At 36.3% G+C, this 18,230-nt stretch overlaps 3 protein-coding genes and 4 non-coding genes across 7 annotated transcripts; 2 read left to right on the top strand and 5 right to left on the bottom strand.

Annotated features, from left to right (window-relative positions):
- The first annotated feature begins 1,725 nt into the window (after window positions 1-1,725).
- On the top strand, window positions 1,726-7,572 carry LOC135766868 (uncharacterized). The gene is made up of 2 exons (XM_065276364.2): window positions 1,726-1,880; window positions 5,365-7,572. The coding sequence occupies exons 1-2, from the start codon at window positions 1,865-1,867 to the stop codon at window positions 6,546-6,548; spliced, it is 1,200 nt and encodes a 399-aa protein (XP_065132436.1). The 5' UTR covers window positions 1,726-1,864; the 3' UTR covers window positions 6,549-7,572.
- A 3,303-nt stretch (window positions 7,573-10,875) lies between these two features.
- On the top strand, window positions 10,876-14,594 carry best4 (bestrophin 4). Its single transcript, XM_065275396.1, has 9 exons — window positions 10,876-11,313; window positions 11,938-12,032; window positions 12,110-12,343; window positions 13,076-13,230; window positions 13,301-13,378; window positions 13,447-13,596; window positions 13,672-13,752; window positions 13,841-13,977; window positions 14,256-14,594. The coding sequence occupies exons 1-9, from the start codon at window positions 11,162-11,164 to the stop codon at window positions 14,548-14,550; spliced, it is 1,377 nt and encodes a 458-aa protein (XP_065131468.1). The 5' UTR covers window positions 10,876-11,161; the 3' UTR covers window positions 14,551-14,594.
- Window positions 14,595-15,388: 794 nt separating this feature from the next.
- On the bottom strand, window positions 15,389-15,519 carry LOC135767536 (small nucleolar RNA SNORA47). The gene has a single exon (XR_010542071.1). It is a non-coding gene; the product is annotated as a small nucleolar RNA SNORA47 (small nucleolar RNA).
- A 124-nt stretch (window positions 15,520-15,643) lies between these two features.
- On the bottom strand, window positions 15,644-17,980 carry LOC135766866 (small ribosomal subunit protein eS8). The gene is made up of 6 exons (XM_065276363.2): window positions 17,878-17,980; window positions 16,991-17,097; window positions 16,669-16,768; window positions 16,304-16,479; window positions 15,979-16,108; window positions 15,644-15,801 (listed from the first exon to the last, which is right to left on the bottom strand). The coding sequence occupies exons 1-6, from the start codon at window positions 17,879-17,881 to the stop codon at window positions 15,692-15,694; spliced, it is 627 nt and encodes a 208-aa protein (XP_065132435.1). The 5' UTR covers window positions 17,882-17,980; the 3' UTR covers window positions 15,644-15,691.
- Window positions 15,873-15,944, bottom strand: LOC135767527 (small nucleolar RNA SNORD38). The gene has a single exon (XR_010542063.1). It is a non-coding gene; the product is annotated as a small nucleolar RNA SNORD38 (small nucleolar RNA).
- LOC135767524 (small nucleolar RNA SNORD38) lies at window positions 16,185-16,254 on the bottom strand. Its single transcript, XR_010542061.1, has one exon. It is a non-coding gene; the product is annotated as a small nucleolar RNA SNORD38 (small nucleolar RNA).
- On the bottom strand, window positions 16,842-16,947 carry LOC135767529 (small nucleolar RNA SNORD46). The gene has a single exon (XR_010542065.1). It is a non-coding gene; the product is annotated as a small nucleolar RNA SNORD46 (small nucleolar RNA).
- Window positions 17,981-18,230: the final 250 nt, after the last annotated feature.

The following is an 18,230-nucleotide window of genomic DNA, read 5'->3' as shown; positions in this document are numbered from 1 at the left end:
ATTGTTTGAAGGATTGTTTGCAACGTTGGCTTACTCTACACAGCATTGCTGGTTTACAAAGAAATGTTAAAGGGGCCATGTCACCAGACTTTTTTAAGATGTCAAATAAATCTTTGGTGTCCCCAGAGCACATATGTGATGTTTTAGCTCAAAATATCATATAAATAATTTATTATAGCATGTTAAAATTGCCACTTTGTAGGTGTGAGCAAAAATTTGCAGTTTTGGGTGTGTCCTTTAAAATGCAAATGAGCGGATGAAGTGCAAACACCGATCACAATGATGGTGGTTTGTTGAAATTGAAACTTAGTTGTGCTGTGAATTATTTTCTCTGTCTCTCCCTCTCTGGATTAAAACACTGGAAATGGCAGTGCTGTGGTTGGAAAGTGCAAATTAAGGGGTGGTATTATTATAATAAGGGCTCCTTCTGACATCACAAGGGGAGCCAAATTTCAATTACCTATTTTTTCACATGCTTGTAGAGAATGGTTTACCTAAACTAAGTTACTGGGTTGATCTTTCTCACATTATCTAGGTTGATAGAAGCACTGGGGACCCAATCATAGCACTTAAACATGGAAAATCTCAGATTTTCATGCCATGACCCCTTTAATTTATCTAAAAAAGACAAAAAAAAAAATTATGTTGCACTACCAAACTTGACAGTGTGTTTCTTAAATCATAAAATACTAAAATGCCATTTTATATATCTTTGGCCTTCTTTTATTTTAGGTTTTAAATGCAGAAAGTCCTTATTTTTGTTACTTTTGGTCATTTTTATTGCAAAAAACATGAAAACATTTCATGTCCTGCGTTAAAATGAAAATCATATTTTAATATGTTATACTTCAATAAATAAAGAAGATTTAATATACAAAACCATTTTATTTTGATTATGTTTGTAAAAAATTAGTATTATAGTTCATATTTTCTAATTTCCATAGTATGTTCTTGAATTCCTTTAAGTGACATATCAACCATTTGGTAGAGGCCGATTTTTAAAAAATGATGGGATGTGTTGAAAAAAATTACATTGATTGTGTTAAGTGGTGACATAAGGAGATAAGAAATGCAAACAAATTTTTTTTCAAATGCCTTTTTCTTGGTGTTGCAGTTAAAGGGTTAACAAGTGGGTTTGTCCATATTTGACTTAACCATAAGTTTTAATTTTAGAGTGTGGTTAGTTCATTCTTTTATTTATCATTAGTTAATGCTAAGGCATGTTCTGGTACTAGTTTTAAACTATAATTGCATTAATCATTAGTGCAACCGTAATAAATTATTACCTTACATTTTGTATTTAACACATTGCAGAGCAAGGACCATGGACTATTACTAATAAAATGCTGCTATCTAGTGGTTACATTTATCTCTAGAAAATCTTTCTTTTTTTCCCCAAAAGTTTACATTGTTGTTAAGAAGCATTGGTCATTACTTTTTTCAGGAATTTAGCCATCCATTGCTCGTGCAACATGTCATTTTACAACTAATTTTACAGATTTCATTATTTAATCAGAAAGGCTGTGTTGCACCGCAACATGTGCGTACGCTTTTAACCACAAGAGCGCGCACATTGCTCTTTTATCATATTTCAACAGTATACTACACAACAATTAATTACAAGTAAATACTAAAATATGTACTTTATATAGTGAGTCCCCAAAATAGTCTATGTTGTAACAACACACACGCGCGCGCGCGCACAGGAAGCTGTAGGCCTAGTATTTCTGCATTGCTCTGTGTGTTGTATTGAGAAGGACGCGCCCAGCGCGCGCACACCGTAGACTACAGTAGAGTGAGCGAGCTGTGTATGCCAGTGGTTTGACTGACAGCTACTTTACAGGACAGAGCAACGGCTCACATAATGATGCCACACAAAGGTAAGCGTCATATCTACTTGCTATTTACAGTACACTATTTAGAACTCACACAAGTGTACAAGCGTGGCCATAAGTTTTCTTTAAAAAAATCTCCTAGCTAAATACAGCATTAGTTGTTTCGGCTAATATAAGTTAATTTATGAATTAAAAACCGTTATTGTTGGCCTTCTGTGCTTGGAAATTATAATTGTATTGTGTTTTCATTTATTTTTTATCTGCGTTAAGCAGACTTATTGTGAAGACGTGCATGGATGAAATAAAAGGTCCGCTGTGTTGTGAGAGGAAACTGGTCGACTGGGTGTAACAGTGCTCATTGTTCTGCCATGAGATCATGCAGGATAAGTTTAAATATTCCTTAATGCATTCGCTCAAACATTAGACATATAACTTTAAATTAACATGCATGTAACAAAGTACATTTAGTGCTCCAAACACACTTTAACCTCACTGCATTGATCTCCATTGCACAATAAACAGATAATTCAATCATTGTAAGGATTTTGACTGTTGAGATATTTTTGTCAAATAATGAAAACGTCTAGTTGTCTTACAGTTGGATTTGATCTAAATATGTATTTCTCTCTACAAATGAATAAGTCAATTTCAGTTTATTGAATGTATATTTTATTTGATATATGAATGCTCTAGCTAGTAGAAAAAGGCCATAAAACTGTTCAGCCATAGCTAAGAGGTTTGTGTGTGTACACAAGGGAACAGCACTTATGTTCTCAGCTCAAGATTTTGGCTCTTGATTTGTTAGGGTTTCTTGTTGAGTTAATGCCAAAGGGTAACTGGTATTGCCATTGTAAAAATAGCATTAAATAAATAGCATTTGGACATTATTAGATAAAATTTTTTTATTAAATTGCTTTGTTGCGTAACTAAACTGTGTGTATTCCTATCTGGATGGATGTTCTTGACTTGTACCTATGAAATAGCCCAAATGAAAAAAAGCGTGTTGGATAAACAAACACCTGTTGATGATATCTTTACTAAAATGAGTGCTTCAGCAGTTCTGCATGCAGGGTTGTGGGCTGGGTCAGTTGGCTCGGTTCCCCGCGTCTCGTTCCTGGTGTTGAAACTCAGCGTTGTCAGGGCTTTGCACATTCCACTGCCATTGTATATATAAGGAAAGTCTGATGTTATACTGGTGGGAGATATAAAAGCAAGTACAGTCCTCACAGCAGGGATAAAAGTATAAGGTTGAAGATCTTTTTTAAGACAATTTATAAAGTTTTAAAGTAGTAAATTTCAAAATTTCAATGTTTTATATCCTTAAGATTTATATTAAACACTTATGTTTACTATACATGAACAGAACAGCATTTCCTAAAGATTGAATGTTTTGGACCCCAGCAAACAAAGGATGCTTGTGTTACATATTTGTTCAGTTCCCAACCACTGGTTGCCAGATAAGATGTTTCTTTATAAAGCGTGGACTCCTGATCCCAGACTCCCCGCATCACCATGCCGACTCTCACACAACTGACAACAGTGCGAAGCCATGGCAATGTTGCTATGCACACGAGATCTTTACCTCACTGCTCAACCTAAAACAATCCCTTGAGGGGCAACCGAGAACACAATAGAAAGAGAGGGAATACAACAGGCATGCAAAGTGCATTTAACTCTTCATAATACAGTATATGTAGTGCCTTGTGCTTTTTAAACATTGTTATGTTTGCTTAAGCAATGTGAATTGTCAACCAAAGGCTGTCAACCTGTGGTCTAGTTTGGAAATTACCTGTTTAAAAGGAAATTACTATCAATTCAATCATTTGCAGATTATGCAAATGTTATGCAAATATGAAATTATAAATCCATGTGACTATCAATTTTATCAAATACTGGTGTCATGTTTTCCATACAATTAAAATGAATGGTGACTTAGTTATGTTTAAAGGGACACTCCACTTTAAAAAAAAATATGCTCATTTTCCAGCTCCCCTAGAGTTAAACATTTGATTCTTACCGTTTTCGAATCCATTCAGCTGATCTCCGGGTCTGGCGCTAGCACTTTTAGCATAGCTTAGCACAATCCATTGACTCTGATTAGACCATTAGCATTGCGCTAAAATAACCAAAGAGTTTCAATATTTTTCTTATTTAAAACTTGACTCTTCTGTAGTTACATCGTGTACTAAGACTGACAGAAGGCTGCAGCAGGCCTAATGATATTACGCACTGCCTGAAAATAGTCCCCTGCTATTGAAAATAACCAAGGGGACTAGGGATGCACCGATACCGATACTGGCATCGGGTATCGGCCTCGATACCACATTTTCTAAAGTACTCGTTAAAAGTCCCCCGATACCAGGGATCGAAACCACGGTCTGAGAAATGTCTATGTTTGAGCGGCGTGTAAGGGGTTAATGCCTCTTGTGTTGTCCAAAGAGACAGAGTTTACAACAAACTGGAAAACTAGTCCCTTGTTTTTTTTTTAATTATATGACTGAAGCTGTTACCTGTAAATTTAAATCATGTTTTTATTAAGTACTCGGTATCGGCAAGTACTGAAATGCAAGTACTCGTATTCCAAAAAAGTGGTATCGGTGCATCCCTAAAGGGGACTATTTTCAGGCATTGCGTTATATCACTACGCCTGCTGTAGCCATGTTACATTAGCAAAGTCACTGATTATTACGCCAGTTTGATAGTATAGTTCTAGCCATATCTGCCTAGAAAATCGCAACTTTAAATTTTCCGTCGGTCTTAGTACACGATGAAACTACAGAAGAGTCAAGTTTTAAATAGGAAAAATATTGAAACTCTTTGGTTATTTTTTTGCGCAATGCTAATGGACTTATCAGATTTAGTGGATTGTGCTAAGCTATGCTAAAAGTGCTAGCGCCAGACCCGGAGATCAGCTGAATGGATTCCAAAATGGTAAGAATCAAATGTTTAACTCTAGGGCAGTGGTTTTCAATCTTGTCCTAGGGGACCCACAGCTCTGCATATTTTGTATGTCTCCCTTAACTGACACACCCAGTTCTGTTCATGGATCTCTCCCTTAATGAGCTGATGATCTGAATCAGGTGTGTTAGATAAGGGAGACATGCAAAACGTGCAGGACAGTGGGTCCCCTAGGACAAGATTGAAAACCACTGCTCTAGGGCAGTGGTTCTTAACGTTATTCCTGGAGGCCCACTGCCCTGCACATTTTGTATGTCTCCCTTATTTAACACACCTGATTCAAATCATCAGCTCATTAGAAGAGATCTCCATGAACTGAACTGAGTCTGTCAGACAAAAGAGACATACAAAATGTGCAGGGCAGTGGGCCTCCAGGAATAACATTAAGAACCACTGCTCTAGGGGACCTGGAAAATGAGTGGGAAAAAGTGGAATGTCCCTTTAAGATGTTTTTTAATGTTTCATTGAAAAAAGCCACATAAATGATGACAGAAGTTTCATTTTTTGGTGAACTGTCACTTTAAATAAATATATAGGAAAGTTATCTAATTCCCATGTTTCTTTCTTGCAGGTCTTGTTTTGTTATGTGCATTAAACATTTTCCAAATGCTGAGCGTGACTGTAGGAAGCACAGGGGGATGTGAGTGTCCAGCGGCTACCATATTGACTCGCTTTCCATCATCTATATCCAACAACGATTGTTGCTTGAACTACTCCGGGTCCACTTTCAACCAGGTGCACTGGTCTGCTTTCATGTTAAAGACTCACCTGGAGATTTTGGACCTGACTAATTGTAATATCAGTCATATCGATCACAGTAAAGTGGGAAATACCTCCACTTCATTGCGATATCTGCATCTTGGTCAAAACAGACTGACGTCTATTCCAGCTCATTTCCTCGCTAAAGCCCATAGTTTGGAGGTGCTGGACTTGGGAATGAATGATCTGGCAGACTTGCCAGATCGATTTCTGGCGAACTCTGAACAGTTGCGGGTGCTGATCCTTGGATGGAACCAGCTCAGCTTTCTACCAAGTTCGATCTTCAAGCCGTCATTACAGCATCTGGAGCTCTCTGGGAACCCCTGGGATTGCACATGCTCACTGTGGGAGATGCTCCATGACAACTCCAGTAGCATTCAGGGCCTTGTGGGTAATCTGACCTGTGAATCTCCAAAAAGTCTAGCAGGACGAACAGTGTGGTCTTTGCAGAGCAGTGAGGTGTGCCGCTTGGCCAACCTGACCCCTCTCTTCATCCTGCTTCCTCTCCTCCTCCTCCTCAGTCTGGTCCTGTGCTGGTGCTGTGGCAGGAAGAAGAAGAGAAAAGAGACCCTGTCATTCAGCCCAGCTCGAAAAAGGTCCAACCACTCACAGTGCAATGGACGGTGGCCACACACCAAATTGCCCACAGGGGAGTCAGCCTTGTCTGTAGACAACAGAAAGGAGAACATACTGAAGAACCAACTGGTACTTCAGCCCTCTTCCGACTTACTGGGCAGCACTCGGGACATCTATGAAGAGGTGGAGATCAAACTGGGCTCGGTGGACTCGCTGGAGCCTCCGCTGTCCACCTGCTCCATAGTAGAAACTGCAGGCAAGCAGGACCTGGACACGGTGAGTGTAACCGAGGTTCTGAAGGACTCGGCGGATCGGGAGAAAGCTTATATGACCCAGTCTACTGAATACTACAGCTTGGTTCCTGGGATCGAGATTGAAGACTCAGATCATGGAGAGTATGAGAACGTGGATCTCTCGTGACATCTGATGAACATTTGAGAAGATCCTTTATTGTGTGTTTGGTTGAGATCCTATCAGGTATATTGGAGTTTTGTGCCATGCTGTCGGAAGAGGTCATCAGTCATGGCGTGTTGGAGAGTACAATGAACAACTGAACCAAAAGGAAGTTACTGAACCAGTGCAAAACCATGACATTTCCATACAACATGAATGAATTACTGTACAGCTATGATCATGTGTCAGAGGCTGTTTGCAGACTCAATAGGTCTGTTGCCAACTTAAGCTATTATATAGCTGTTGCCTTTATACATTGTATCTGCATTGTATATCTTTGTCCATTCTGTCCATCATTTTATGTTAATTTGAATGTTTTATTGTTATAATATATATGTTGTATTTCCAATATATTTACATTGTCTATATTAAGTGTTATATATTATGATAATTTATATCACATTTATGAAGAAGAACATAAATCAGCTTTATTTGCATTCAAGGCAAAAATCTAGAGCAAGAGATTATTAAACAGAACTATAGCCTGGCCTGTGGTCCTTATCATGAGTAGATAAATTACCAAAGATGAACCGAGAGCTACAATTCACTTTTGATTGATATATCATTTCTCATCCATATAGCAAGTTATGAAGGGTTACTGTTTATGTAACACTATAAAAACAGTGATCATTTAATGGTAGGATATTTGACTTATGGACGTAACACTTAACCTTGTTAATCATTTATCTTAGTTTGTTAAAAGTAAAATTTCTCTTTCAAATTGAAAGTGCTTTTCTGATGGCTGCCTAAAGTTTTTAAGTAGAATCAAATTGGATAAACAAGTTATTTACTTGCTCTTTTAAATTTGGACATATGTTAACTTGTCCACACTTTAAGTTTTTGTCACTTATAAAAACAAGCTGAATTTGCTATCTAATAAAATACATAACTGTATTTTATCTGTACAAATGCTACACATATCATAAGCTTTACTGTCTAATGGTGGGTATATGCATATCCTAAGAAAATAAAAGTTGGATCTACTTAAAAAAATTACTTTAGTTGATAACATTTAAAATATTAAAATTTTATATTAACTTACATTTTTCACTTAAAGTGAGAAATTTAAGTTGATAAAGCATAAATATTAAAAAAAAAACTTAAAAAAAAACCTTTACAAATTAGCCTTTGAGAAAATTTTAGTTGAAAAAAAATGTTTTTAGGTGTTACTAAATGAAGTCATTTTAAAGGTAATGGTAATTTTAAAGCTGATGCTTTCATGTTTTACAGTTATATAATACAATTAGCTACAAATTTTTAAAAGTTCTGAATTTTGTATAAAATTATTTTGAATATCAGGTTGTTCTGTATGAATTTAATAGTAAATAAATAAATAGTTATTTATGAATTAATTAAATAATGAATTTAATGTCTTACATGAAAGCAATGCTGCAAATAATAAAAAATAAACAGAGTATTTAGATTTTTTGTGTGCTCTTATCATCAGTTGTTTAGGTAAAACTGACAGTGAAAAAAAATGGTAATTGTTCTTGGACACATCTTTCCTAAAGGACTAAATCTGAACTAAATATACCACTCTCAGAATCTCACACTGGCATTTACAAGACACCATTTACCTGCTTCTGTGTCCCTATAATGACCCAGCCTATTCATTAGTGGCTGAAATCAGTCAACAGTAATAAAAACCTAGCTCTGATTCCCTCCTGTGGGGGAGTTTGTAATTATAGCATTGGGTTACTCAGTCACTGTAAAACTAGGAACAATGTAATGGACTCACAGGCATCTTTACCTGCTTGTCTTGAGGAGAGTCAGAGTTGTGAATCTCTATTTTATCGTCCTGCCCTAACACACACAAGATTTAAAGCTTTATAATGGAGTGGTCTATCTTTAGAAGCTGAATCAGATGCCACTGCAATTGTATCCAAAATACAACTCAATAGGTTCTGAGCATAAGCACATAGTTTTGCACGACAAAAGAAATTGAATTTATGGTTTACTGGCTTTAAAGTAAGTTGTGGAAAATAGATCAAATAAATGTGCCATTACTAAATAAAGAAACTTCAATGCAGTAGTACATCTCAGCTGGTTTATAATGGATGTAATAATCGCTTATTGTACAAAAGTAAAAAAATGTCCTCAGTTACTTTATTAAACCTAACTTTATTAAACGTTTCTAAAATAACTATGGTTTGATGCGTGCAGCAGACACAAAAATCACATAAAATGGCATTTCTTTAGACAAACTGCATTAAGTTTACAAACAAAACAACAAAAATATGAAAAGTGTTTCCTTCTCTTTTCTAAACCTTGATAGTTTATTTTCCAGTTTAGGTTTTTGCATTTCAAAATGTCCTTTTAAGGGCCATCACTAAAATTCACAAATATAATAATTGTGTATCAACAATGACTAGAACCTTACATACATGCCCGATTAATGTCTATGATGATTACAGCCCAGATCCATTGGAACAGTGATGTTATGATTCACACATTCCACTAAAAAAAATTATTCATTCAATTTACTCAATTTTTTAAGGTAAGTGGTTGCAATCAATTTATTTAAGCTACATTTAAACAAAAGTTTTTTATTTTATTTTACTTTACTAATCTTTTTTGTTTAACTGTAGCTTCACTAGTTCGCCTGGGCATTCAGGTCTTAATGATTAATGGTAAACAAACTTGGCTTGCTGTCCTCGAAGGGAGCTCTTTACCTGAGCTCTGAACCTTCAGAGAGAGCGAACCTGAGGCTGGGGCTCGAGCCCCAAGTTCAACCCCCTGCAACGGAACTGCAAAGAGGAAGAAAGAGAGAGTGAAGGAGGAGATGGGGAGGAGGAGGGATGCCGGAAAAGAATGCAGCTGGATAGGGAGGCCTGAAGGCTGCCTTATATACGCCCATGATGATGATGATTGACAGGCCTGAATTTTTAGGCGCCTCCCGAACCTACGTTTAGAACTGAATTTAAATAAATTGATTGCAACCACTTACCTTAAAAAAAAAATGAGTAAATTGAATGAATGATTTTTTTCAGTGTATGACATTGGGAATGTAATAAATCACTCTCCCATAAATGTCTAAAGAGAGTACAGGTATCACTTTAAATATGTTCCCTTTTAGTGCACATGTATTCTCAATTTGAAAATATTGCTTTTATTTATTCAGAATAAAGTTTAATAAGAGACGGAATGTATATACTGCGTGTTCAGTCAACAAACAATGCTTTTTAAATGCAGCTATACAATAGAGGCCCATGCTTCATCATTTTCTCTTTATTGAACTGAGCAAGAGAACAGTAAACAATATTTCAATGTAAATAGGTGTTTAGCCTGTATTCACATACTAATGTCAGCAGTGCATTGGCTGAACTACACTTGGAGTGCTTAGCAGCTAGCGCCCCCTACTGCAAGAGTCTAAGAATTCATAAACATTGTTCATTGAAATTGTTTGAAACAAGTGACTTGCAAATCAAACTGTACAAAAATATGTTTTTTATTTCATCAAAATATAAAGATTTCGTTTGAGAACCGGGTTAGGCCAATTTAGGTTTAATCTGTCCCCTGAACCATTTAAACCCATTGGGGTGGTTTCCCATAAAAGGCTTATCCTAGTCCCAGACAAAAAGCATGTTTCAGCTGCCTTAATTTAAAAACACCTATATCCCTCCATATATAATTGTTATTGTTTTGTCTCAAGATGCACACCTGTATTGATTTGTGTAAGGTATGTTTGTAAAAACTACTCAAATGTCCTAATATAACTAAGGCCTAGTTTTTTAGTAAGTATTAGTGAAAAAAGTCTCACCAAGAGTAAGTTTTTATATGATATAGCCTAATTATGATTTAATAGCAATGAATATAAACAAACTAAACTTTGTCTTAGACATTTCTCAGGATAATAAACATCTCCCTTTTTAACAACTGAGAAAATTCGGAAAAAACATTACAGGCTTTAAAAACACTGTGATCAGCTGGGTGCGTATTTGTTCAGGAAAGTTCACATGAAAATAGATTTACTACATTGACATGACATTCATGACATTAAATTTATAACAGTTAGCCTATGTGGGTATTTTGTATATGGCATCTACTTTCCTTAATATTTACTAAAGCCATTGAGGCAATTAAAGTTTTATTGCATATGCTGAACCTGTACCCATTAATTATTTTGTTAAAAAGAGCTACATACAATGGGACAGTGGTTTGCTCAAAGGCTGTTGGAAATTAAGTATGTCCTTTGGTACATAACTTCCTTCTTTTTAAACAAAGAGCAAAATTTGTTAAAAAGATCATTTGACAAATGCTGAAAGAGTAATAAATGCCCTGTCATAAATTCAAACTTTACTGTGTGTGCGTGAAACAGTAATCCTTCATAATGATGAGAACAGTGTAAAATCGATAGGATCATAGTCTGTGTATCTAGACATGTTCCTTAAACTGGATTCCCAAACCATAAATCACAGGATGGACTGATAGGTCTTTATTTAAAAGAGGTATATAAAGGAAAACTAGAGGCGACATTTCCCTTTAAAGTTATACAGGCTTGAAACACTGGAGGAATGAAAGCCCAAAGTCAAAAGTGAGAGTAGAAATCAAATTCTTTGAGTTGTCCTTTGTATTGCACCATGACCGTGTCCTACACCCTCAAGGTGGCTAATGCTCGATTTGGAGGCTTTTCCAAGTTGCTCTTCAGATGGAGAGGAAGCATTTACAAGCTTTTATACAGAGAATTCCTGGTCTTCTGCGTACTGTATGGCTTCTTCAGTGTTCTGTACAGGTACCATTACATTTTAAGTCAATAACTGTAATTTACAATTTTTTTGGCAGACACTTTTATTTAAAGCAATGACATGTAAGGAATAGTCCACAACACAACAGACTTAACATATAAAGTGTCAGTGTTAAAAACGCTGCAAGAAATCATTCAGAGGTAACAGACAGATGCACATGCATGTGAAGGGAGTAAAGTGTTTGATCGTTAAATTGTTGATGTATTATTATAGAGGGTTATGATATATAAATGCCATCTTGGGATGGTACTTTGTCAGAAAAAATGGTACAAAACTGTACATTTTCTGTCACTGGGGTGGTAGGTTTATTTTTGCTCACAAAAACATTGAAATGTTGGACCTTTTGAGATACAATATTATACCCTAAATACCTATTGTGTACCTTAAGAAACATTCTGTACCAGTTAAATTTTAGGGGTACAAAACAGTTAACTGTATCTTTTAGGTCCTTAAGGTACAGTAATGTACCCAAAAAGGGTACTTTAACCTTGGGGTATCACCCCAGTTTTAAAGGTTGGAAGGTAAAGATCTAGATGGAAAGGCCTAACATTTAAGTATGATTTGCATTATATTTGGTGCATTTGGTTCCATTAACATGTTGCATCTTACAGGTGCGTCCTCAACGAAAAACAACAGGAACAGTTTGAGCGACTGGCACGATACTGCAACAAGTTTGCTAAACTCATTCCTATGTCCTTTGTTCTCGGTGAGCATATTGTTTATAAGAACATGAATTTACTCTTTATTCCTGGGGCTGCTAATCCAGCCTTTGGTTTGTTTTAGGGTTCTACGTCACGCAGGCATTTCAGCGCTGGTGGGGTCAATATACAAGCTTTCCACTGCCAGATAATCTCATGATGGTTGTATCTGGAAATGTTCATGGCACGGATGAAGGAGGGCGTCTCCTGAGACGCACTTTGATGAGGTACGCCAATCTCTCATCTGTTCTTATCCTGCGGTCCATCAGTACAAGAGTACGCAAGAGATTTCCAACTCTGGAAGACATCGTGGAAGCAGGTATGATCTTAATGTAGGCTATTAATACACGTGAAAATTACTGGGAGGCCTAAGGACAAAATTAATATTTTATATCATAGGTAAAGAGCCACTGGGGTAAGCAGCTTTAAACGTGAGAGTATAGTATACAGTACTGTGCAAAAGTCTTAGGTTACCATTAGATTTGTTGTTTTTGCAATAATCATATATAATTATATCTCAGTCTCTTTATTAGAATACAACCAGAAAATGGGAATGTAGTTTTAAAAACAGTATACAAGTATAAGCTGAAGTGTCAAGTATTTAGGGTAAACTCCCCTCCACTTGAACATTAGTGGCAGCTGCAAGATCTCTTAAACCTAAAATAAAATTAAATCCTAATATCTAAATTGAATCGAATGACTTCAGGACTTCAATCTCCTCAAAAAAGCTCAAGATGTGTTTCGTGCCAAGAGAGGTCACACTAAATACTGACTGAAGAAGAAATTTCTGAAAATTGTTTTGTTTTTAATTTTGTGTACATATTTCTTGTATCTTATTTTTATATTTTACTAAACAGAGTAAAAAATGAATATGGATGGACATTAACACTTTGCTAAAACAACAAAGCTGCAGTGGCCTAAGACTTTTGTAGTAGTACAGCCTGTGAAAAAAAAACACAAAAAGGGTCACATATTAAAAAAAGCTAATTCATCACAATTGTATTTAAGATTATTATAAAGAAAATGATTCATTTTGTACATTTTAAATCAGGATTCATGACCATAGAGGAGCTCAAGAAACTGAACCATGTATATTCTGACTTCAACAAATACTGGATGCCACTTACATGGTTTGCAAACCTGGCGTCAAAGGCAAGACGCGAGGGCCGTGTCAAAGATGATATAGCCTTGAGACTGCTTATGGACGTAAGTGTGTTTAAACATGTTTCAGGATGACACATTTTTGCGATAATAATGAAAACTTCCTGTTTTCTAGGAGCTGAATAACTACAGGTCCAAATGCAGCATGCTTTTCCACTATGACTGGATCAGCATTCCTCTGGTGTACACACAGGTGAACTAATAAAAAAACACTTAACTTTACAGAAACTAAAATGTCAACTCACTTCTGTCTGTTTGCAGGTCGTAACATTGGCTGTGTATTCCTTCTTTACCTCAAGTCTAATTGGACGACAGTTTATTAAATCTGAGAATCCTGATGATGTTCATCTGGACCTGTATGTGCCAGTTTTCACGCTACTGGAATTCTTCTTTTATGCTGGCTGGTTAAAGGTATAACATGTAACATATTTTATTTATTAAACTGGTGTATTTCTTATGGATATTGACGTGCATGTGTTTTTATAGGTAGGGGAACTCATCATCAACCCATTTGGTGAAGACGATGATGATTTTGAAACCATCCAACTCATTGATCGGAACATTCAGGTCAGTAAATCGATAAATATCCTCCCACAAATTATCTTAAATTAACTTATCTTAATGCTAATAGCTACTGTTCTGCCATTTTGTACAGGTCTCTATGTTAGCAGTAGATGACATGTATCAAAATCTTCCACCCCTTGAAAAGGATAAATACTGGGTGGATAAGGGTCCTTCTTATCCTTCCATCACAACAAAGCCGGTCTTTATGGGATCTACACATGACATGAGGTAAAAATTAGTAATAAATGAATTTATAATATATTTAAAACAAGTACTAAGTGTTTAAGGGAACTTAAAAATACAAACGTTTCTCAAAGGTAATTTAACAAAAACACCCGAAACGGCAAAAAATCAATACATATTCTTCTGCAATTCAGATGGTTCCATAATTATTTACAAAAGTAAATGTGTCAGTTGATCAATATTGACTTTAAAAGCCAAACATATTGTAGGGTTGAATCTATGCATTATCTATACTTTGATAAGATCCACTTTTTTTTTGTTAGGATTCTAGAGGATGAAAATGAAGAATCTGTACCAGTCTCCAAAACAGCAGCAATGCTTGCCGTCAACGTGTGGCCAACTTCATACCATGTTAATAAACAACGGAGCAGAAGCCTACAAAAGCTGTGTCTTTGCTGCAAAGCAAAATGCAAGGACAAGTCTTCTGTGAGAGCACTTGAAATTCCTTTAAAGAGTAGCATGCTGTCACCACCTCAAATACAAGACGTGTCAATGCAACATGGTTATCATGATGAACCCTTCCCTGAAGATATAGAAACAGCAAGCCAAGATCCCTAAATTGTGTACCGCAATTTAACCTTTATAATCCTTACTTTAATCATCATGGGTCAGTTTCCCGGACAGTGCTTATCCTAGCCCCAGACTAACATTTGAAAACATCTCACACTGACGCATCTTAACATATATCAGTGGCATTGTTTTGTCTAAAGATTCACACCGGGAAACCTGCCCTTAATTGTTAAATTGTAGTTTTAACTCTGATTTTATCTGTGTATCAAAGTACCAATTAAAGATTTAAAACCAGTAAAAAATCTTTGATTTTCAAGATAAAGAGATAATTCACCTTAAAATGAAATTCTGTCATCATTTCCTCATCCTCATGTTGTTCTAAACCTGTATAAATTTCTTTTTTCTGATAAACACAAAAGAAGATATTTTGAGAAATGATGGTAAACACACAGCAGATAGTGACCATTGACTTCCATAGCAGGAAAAAAATATGTTGGAAGTATTGTGATAAATTATGAAGAAAATATTTTGATTAATTACGGTACCAATTAAATACCATATTTTTTATTCCTACTATGGAAGTCAATGGTCACTATCTGCTGTGTTTACCATCATTACTCAAAATATTGTTTTGTGTTCATAAAAAAAAAAACATTAACATGAGGATGAGTAAATGACAGAATTTTCATTTTAAGGTTTACTATCCCTTTAAGTGTATAAAAATATTTAAATGTAACAGGACTTGTTTATGCCTTATACTTGTTTAAAAAAATAAATATAAAATGTTTATTTTATACTTGCAGTATTTGTATGAGGCTCAAGTTTATTTATGATTACGTTTAGCCTGTGCATTACATACTTCAATAAATTCAACAGATTTATTTTGTAAATGTATGCAAGTATTGCAGTAACACTGATAATGAAAACACAATGTACCACAAAGCCTGTAATTTTTTTAGGAGGTTATAACCAGTTAATGCAGCACTAAACATTCTGCTTAACTTTCTCAGTCCTCCATTTATTTTAAACGATTATCCAGCACAATGTGAAGTACAACCCCGCTTATTTTACATGCCACTTTTTAATCAAGTTTTCTTCAAAGACTTTCATCATATAAAAAAAAAGGACAAGTGCAACATGCCAAATTGGGGCATTTTCTTTAATGGTCATATCAAAGAGAGCTGTACATTTATTTGCCTTTCTTGGCCTTAATTTTCCTCAAATAGAACTCAAGTTCTTTGCCTTCGAGGACGTAGCCATCAGCCCTACCACACTGTCCCGGTCTGGAGGCAATGCAAGCTGGAGAAAAACAAAGGGAAATTATTAAACATTTAATATGAAACAAATGTTAGTGCTGGTAACATCTGTGTGTGTATCAGAAATGGTATAAATCAGCACTGTGGTCTCAGTAGCAGAACTGGTTAAAATTTTCATCATTACACAATAATATCATTAAGATCTTGTATCAAGACTTACCAAGCAGTTTTCCCTGCTGGAACTGCTCCTCCAATAGTGTGCTGATCTTGCTGGTCTTTCTGCGCACATCAAATTTCTTTTGGACCTTCTTGGACCTCTTCTTGTTCAGAATCTCTTCTTCCTCAGGGGTCTGGGTTAACAAATTGCAATTATGCTAAGTGTTTGTGTGGATAGTTTGTTAAAGTAAACTTGACTTTTAAGCAAGTCTCCCTCAGAGTCTTAAACTGCATCACTTTTATTCAGTAGCAGAACTGGACAAAGTTATCATCAAAGAAAGACAAATAAAAGCACCTCATCTCAAATTTAACTCAATCCCTAAACTTACCAGCTTGGCACCCTTCTTCCTTCCGAGAGGGATGGCGTAGTGAGACTCATACCACTGTCTGAAAGGAGTGCTGTCTACAAGGACCACACAGTTCTTCACCAGGGTCTTGGTTCTCACCAGCTCATTGTTAGAGGCATTGTAGACCACATCAATGATCCTGGTCTTGCGTGTGCAGCCTACAATTATTAACAAAACATTTGTAATAGCAGCCAAAAACACACATTCAACACAAACTCAGCAGTAACATGCCTTTCTCAGCGTTGGAACAGATAATCCATCAAATACAATCAGTAGCAGAACTGGTCATATTATCATCATTGAAAGACTAACATTTATATAGATGCACACATACATAAAACACTTACATTCTGATCCCCATGAGAAGTTGCCCACATCAAGCCTCAGGGCACGGTATTTCTTGTTGCCACCACGGACCCTTATTGTGTGGATACGACGAGGTCCAATCTACAGACACACACAAAGTGTTACACTTACACAACACATACACAGATGCATTGAGATAAATTGTGCATTTGATCAAGTGTCAGTGTAACTATGACGAATCCTAACATTGGAAGGTCAAAGACTTTGACCAAAACGGCCAAAAATGACCAACCTAAGGACGTGTTTTCATCATCCACATCGCCAAATACTAATGTAACTAACTCCACGTGCTCATGCTGGTACCTTGGTGTTTGCAGGAGGACGCCCGAGTTCATATTTCCTTTTCTTGTGAACGGGCTTACGTTTGCCACCGGTCTTACGGCGTTTGTGCCAGTTGTCCCTTGAGATACCTGTGGTAGAGATTGAGAGAGACACGCGTGAGAAACAGGTATGAGAGCACAAAGCATTCATGTCATTGTCCATTATACTTGAGTGTTCAGTTCTCCAAGGTGTATCCGCATTTTTACATCGGATTCCGCAATTTGGATTCATCATATACACTCAAGAATAAGTTGCTTGAAACTAGTTTTGCAGAATTTAAACCGTTAAGCAAGGCTAGACGCTTTAGCAACATGCTAACATTAGCTCGTAGACTTCCAGGACGCACTCAACAAAACATTTCTTTGCAAATCATTTTACACAAACGCCGTCTGTGGATAAATGCGAAACAACGGGTGTTTCGTTTAACTTAAAATCAACCAAATCCAAACGAAACGCTTAATAACTAGTAGTCTACCAGTGGTTGACACATGCGTGTCCTGCACGCTTAGCATATCTCGCTAACGCATTTCTTTAAACTTTTCCAAACAGACAGTCCTTTATTTGCTAACAATTATACAAAAAGCGCACCCGTTTCGTCCTCTGGTCATCTGAACTACAAAAATCTACACTTTAACGTTGTTTGAGAACACTGTACCCAATGAGCGCCGCCATCTTGAGCCATGTCTCCAGCAATTTTGCAAGTCCTCACCCAAAAGTGATTTAAAAACACACTGGATTGTGTAATTTACAACTATATCGTTTGTAATCTACCTTTGCGATACACATATAAACGAGTTTAATCAAAGCTATCATCAGATTCTGAAGATGATGACGGATTGTCCCAGCGATTGAATTCTGAAAACACGTACCCATTCTCAGGCGCCGGCTAGAAAGAGGAATTGCAAAGGCTCATGGGCGGGTTTCAAGCAACAACATATCGCGAGAAACTGCGAGATGAGTTCTTCACTGAAATTCATCTGTTGTAGGTCGAACGGAAAACTCTTGACTGACACCACGTGTTAGTACTTTATTGCACAAATGATTCCAGCCTCATGTTGTTTGGTAATCTTATTATTTAACATATAATAAACAAGCATTACAATAAGTTAAGACAACTTTTTGGTTTTAAAGACTTTTTTTAGACAACGACTTTAGTAACTTTATTAGGTAGAAATTGTGAGTGTGAGGGCCTTAAAAAATTTTCAGATTAAAGTTAGGTGAG

This window comes from Paramisgurnus dabryanus, chromosome 6, assembly GCF_030506205.2.
Source record: "Paramisgurnus dabryanus chromosome 6, PD_genome_1.1, whole genome shotgun sequence".
Classification (NCBI taxonomy): domain Eukaryota; kingdom Metazoa; phylum Chordata; class Actinopteri; order Cypriniformes; family Cobitidae; genus Paramisgurnus; species Paramisgurnus dabryanus.
This window is presented reverse-complemented; position numbering and strand designations above follow the sequence as displayed.

Excerpts from the sequence above, each read along its gene's own strand:
- LOC135766866 (XM_065276363.2), bottom strand. Across the intron at positions 16,769-16,990 it reads GTCCTCCTGCAAACACCAAG|ATTGGACCTCGTCGTATCCA; the intron begins GTACCAGCATGA and ends GTGTGTCTGTAG. Across the intron at positions 16,480-16,668 it reads CTTCTCATGGGGATCAGAAT|GCTGCACACGCAAGACCAGG; the intron begins GTAAGTGTTTTA and ends TAATAATTGTAG.
- best4 (XM_065275396.1), top strand. The coding sequence starts at position 11,162 with ATGACCGTGTCCTACACCCTCAAGGTGGCTAATGCTCGATTTGGAGGC. Across the intron at positions 11,314-11,937 it reads TTCTTCAGTGTTCTGTACAG|GTGCGTCCTCAACGAAAAAC; the intron begins GTACCATTACAT and ends TGCATCTTACAG. Across the intron at positions 13,231-13,300 it reads CCTTGAGACTGCTTATGGAC|GAGCTGAATAACTACAGGTC; the intron begins GTAAGTGTGTTT and ends CCTGTTTTCTAG.